The sequence below is a fragment of the Gracilinanus agilis genome, chromosome 5 (assembly GCF_016433145.1).
Source record: "Gracilinanus agilis isolate LMUSP501 chromosome 5, AgileGrace, whole genome shotgun sequence".
Taxonomy (NCBI): Eukaryota; Metazoa; Chordata; class Mammalia; order Didelphimorphia; family Didelphidae; genus Gracilinanus; species Gracilinanus agilis.
The window spans coordinates 55,440,414-55,444,280 of record NC_058134.1 but is presented as its reverse complement, the minus strand read 5'-3'; the positions used below and the strand labels follow the sequence as shown (position 1 = coordinate 55,444,280).

Sequence of the window (3,867 nt, the reverse complement as noted above, 5' to 3'; positions counted from 1 at the left end):
ATGTATGAATAATATATATATATATATATAATCCCCAAAATCCTTATCCTAAATTCTATAGTAACCTTTTTTAATAGTGACTAAATCAGCTGATTTATTAATGAACACCCAATGGTAATCTCTTTGCAGTGTGAATTCTGTCCAGGGGGAAAGGAATAGGAAAGAGTCCCTAATTCTTGTGTATATAGTTTGCTAGTTTTGTTCCTTTTTATAGAGTGAATTAAGATTTCCATCACAATTTAAAACTGTACTCGTGGTAGAAAACATGTAATTTCTGGTTTGGGGTTTTATTTCTTATTACAGGAGGAAATGTTTAAAACCTCGTCAGCGCCATAGAAAACTTCAGCTTTCTACAGCCCTAGACAGTTCCAAAAAAGATCAGTCAACATCCATGTCCCACATAAATTTACTGTTTTCCCGACGAGAATCGGAATTTCCTGGCACCCTGTCAGCTGCCAGCCATGGGCGCCCAGATGCATCAGGCACGAAGGAACTGATTGGTGGTGTTCATATGGAGATGATGTCTTCTAGTGGTGAAGCCAATTTGCACACCCCAATGCTCAAACTTTCATACAGCACCTCACAGGAATTTAGCTCCCGAGAAGAACTTCTTTCCCACAAAGAAGAGAATAAAAGCCGAAACTCCTTTGATAATCTGACACCAAGTGGGACCTTAAGAAAGGACTACCATAAATCTGTGGAAGGTTTTCCTTTAAAATCACGAAAATCTGTAGAAAGAGAAGGCTATGAATCCCCCCTCAAGGATGATTATAGGAGGAGCTATAACGCTATGTTGTCCCAGCCTTTATTTGAAAAGCAAGACGGAGAAATCCAGACCTCCGTTAATCACATTCCTATGGGAAGCAAGCTCACTATTCAGGAACAAATGTACCCTCCATCTTCATCCCCCGAAAAAGAGCAACTGCTGGACCGCCGGCCAACGGAGTGTATGATGTCCCGGTCAGTGGATCATCTCGAAAGGCCGACCTCTTTTCCCCGGCCCGGCCAGTTAATTTGCTGCAGTTCTGTCGATCAGGTCAATGATAGTGTTTATCGGAAAGTCTTGCCTGCCTTGGTCATCCCTGCTCACTATATGAAATTGCCAGGGGAACATTCCTATGTGAGCCAGCCACTGGTCGTCCCAGCAGACCAGCAACTTGACATAGAAAGACTTCAGGCAGAGTTTTCCAACCCTCATGCCCAGCTCTTCCCACACCCCTCAGCCCAGATGCAAGCCCAGCAGCTCTCTTCACAAGCAATATCGCAACAGCACTTACAAGATGCAGGCGCCCGTGAGTGGAGCCCACAGAACGCTTCTATGTCAGAATCTCTGTCCATCCCTGCCTCCCTTAACGATGCAGCTTTGGCTCAAATGAATAGCGAGGTGCAGCTTCTAACGGAGAAGGCTCTGCTGGAACTCGGGGGTGGGAAGCCACTTCCCCATCCTCGAGCATGGTTTGTGTCTCTGGATGGAAGATCCAACGCTCACGTCAGACATTCATATATCGATCTCCAAAGAGCCGGAAGGAATGGGAGCAACGATGCCAGTTTAGATTCTGGTGTTGATATGAACGAACCAAAATCTGCCCGAAAGGGGCGAGGAGATCACTTAACCCTTCAGCAGGGGCACCCGCCTGTGCAGGAGCATCAGCTGAGAGAACAGAGTGTCCCAGACAGCACAGCTTACACACAGCTAGTGTACCTGGATGACATGGACCAAAGCGGCAGTGAGTGTGGAACCACAGTGTGTACCCCAGAGGACAGTGCCCTGCGTTGCTTGTTGGATGGGGCTGGTCGGAGGAGTGGTGCCCAGCTGCCCAGCCTGCAGGAGGAAACAATAAAGCGAACTGTGGAAGCTCCACCCAAGACATTAGCCAGTCCAGAACACGGAAGATCAGCCCACGAGGAAGATGAAGATGACGATGACGATGAAGACGACCAAGGAGAAGACAAGAAAAGTCCATGGCAAAAACGAGAAGAGAGACCACTCATGGCTTTTAACATAAAGTGAGCTGTTATAGATCCACCTTTCTGTGGAGTATAAAATTGCCAAATATTCTTTCTATGGAAGCGCTTACTTGTTTGTGGAAAAGACAAAAAAAAAAAAAAACACAAAAAAAAAACATAATGGCAAATGTGGACAGTGGACTTGGATTGCATTACTGTTTGCTGTGTAAATGTTAGAAAGGAATTAAAGTTATTACTCAGAATAAAAAAAACTGATTTTAATGGATGTCTCCAGTGAGATGGCTAAAAGTAGATTTTGAATGTTATCCCACATACTTGATACTGTGTGTTCATCACCAAGGACATTGAGGGGAAAACAAACATATTATTAGATATAATGACCTCACTTCTCTCTCAGAATTTGGGAATAGTCGGGAATTTTTGTTTTTGCATTTCTTGAATCAATTTTATCATGATAATGCTACTGTAAAGCATTTATTCAAGATTCTTTTTTGGCACTTAGTGTCTGAGGTATGCGTTATCTCCAAGGAAGGCTATGCATTGCTGCTGTTTAGTAAAATTTTGCTTAGGTTATGCTTTGGGGTTTGTTTTTTTATGTCTGTTTGTTTTTTACACAACTTGGTTGTAAACATTTTATGCCTTTGATTTAACATGTTTTGTTTTTAAGTGATTGATTTTAATGTCTCCCTTCAGGAACTCTTATGAGTTGCATCTCTAAATATTAAAGCCTTTTTATGAAACCAAACTGAATTTGGTGTCAGCTAAGAGTCCTTCGATTCTGGTCCCATGAATTCCAAGTGCCTTTTTTACAGTGACAATAGACGGCCCCTTTTTTTGCTGACTTCTTTAATCGTACTGTCTGGATTTTTATAAATTGATGAAATTATATCCTCTTCTTTTTTTCTTTAAACTGCATGCTGCCAAGTGGCCATCTGTGCTGAGCATCTCTCTTTTCAGTACAGTGTATTCTGTAGTTATCACGTGTAATGTGGATTCTGTTTAGCTAAGATAGACTATAGGACATTTTAAAGACACCTTTTCCTACCCTTCCCTTTGGCTGGGTGGCCAAGATTATGGTTTCATTGACTTTGTATAGATGGTTACTTAACTCTGGAATCCTGTGGGCTAAGCTTGCTTAACATAGAGTATGGACTGAGCAAGTGGACTGAATGTGTTTAAAAGTATATATTAAAAACAAAAAAACAAAAAACCGTATGTACTTATTCTCCAAAAGTGCCAGAATGACTCTTCTGTGCATTCTCTTTAAAGAGCTGCTTGGTTATCCAAAAATGATCATTCAAAAATAAACTCTGGAAAAAAAAAAAAAAACAAACCTATGTTGTGGTTATTTTTATGCATTAGGAGCCTTAAGACTTTCTAGACTGTACGATTTTCAGTTTTTTGTGGTAGGAATTAGGCTTACATTTTTTCAACCCCCAGAAAATTTGTTTATCATAGAATTTTTAGAATTGGATGAACTTCAGAGTACACCTAATCTAACTCAGGAAAGTAACCTTCCCGTCGCTTATGTCAGTGATGGGCAAACTTTTTAAAGAGGGGGCCAAAGGAAAGGAAATGCTCATCTGTCAGTCTGTTTCTAAGGCAACTCTTTTGCAGTTTCATTGTATTGTATCCTACTCATTGTATTCATCAGATTAGGAACAATGTCGTGGAGCAGGATAGAACATTTCACAGCTGGAAGGGAACCTAGAGGCCACCAAATCCATCTTCATCATTTTTACCCATTCCCCCTAGCCCCAGGTAGGTCAACTTGGAATTATTGATTGAAAGCTGGAAGAGACTTCACAGGACTTCTTCTGATCTAGCTCAACCCTTTCATTTTCCAAACTGAAGGAGTAGAATGCAGATTTCCTGGCTCCTGGTCAATACTTTTTGTAA

The 3,867-nt window shown here is 41.4% G+C and overlaps 1 protein-coding gene across 1 annotated transcript in view; it reads left to right on the top strand.

Annotated features, from left to right (window-relative positions):
- The window catches only part of FAM171A1 (family with sequence similarity 171 member A1), a 183,865-nt gene extending 180,466 nt beyond the window's left edge, over nucleotides 1–3,399 (top strand). Inside the window, exon 8 of the mRNA XM_044677453.1 lies at nucleotides 304–3,399. Coding sequence (XP_044533388.1) covers nucleotides 304–2,011 — 1,708 coding nt within the window. The 3' untranslated portion in view covers nucleotides 2,012–3,399. The remainder of the gene's footprint in view (nucleotides 1–303) is intronic.
- The last annotated feature ends 468 nt before the right edge of the window (nucleotides 3,400–3,867 follow it).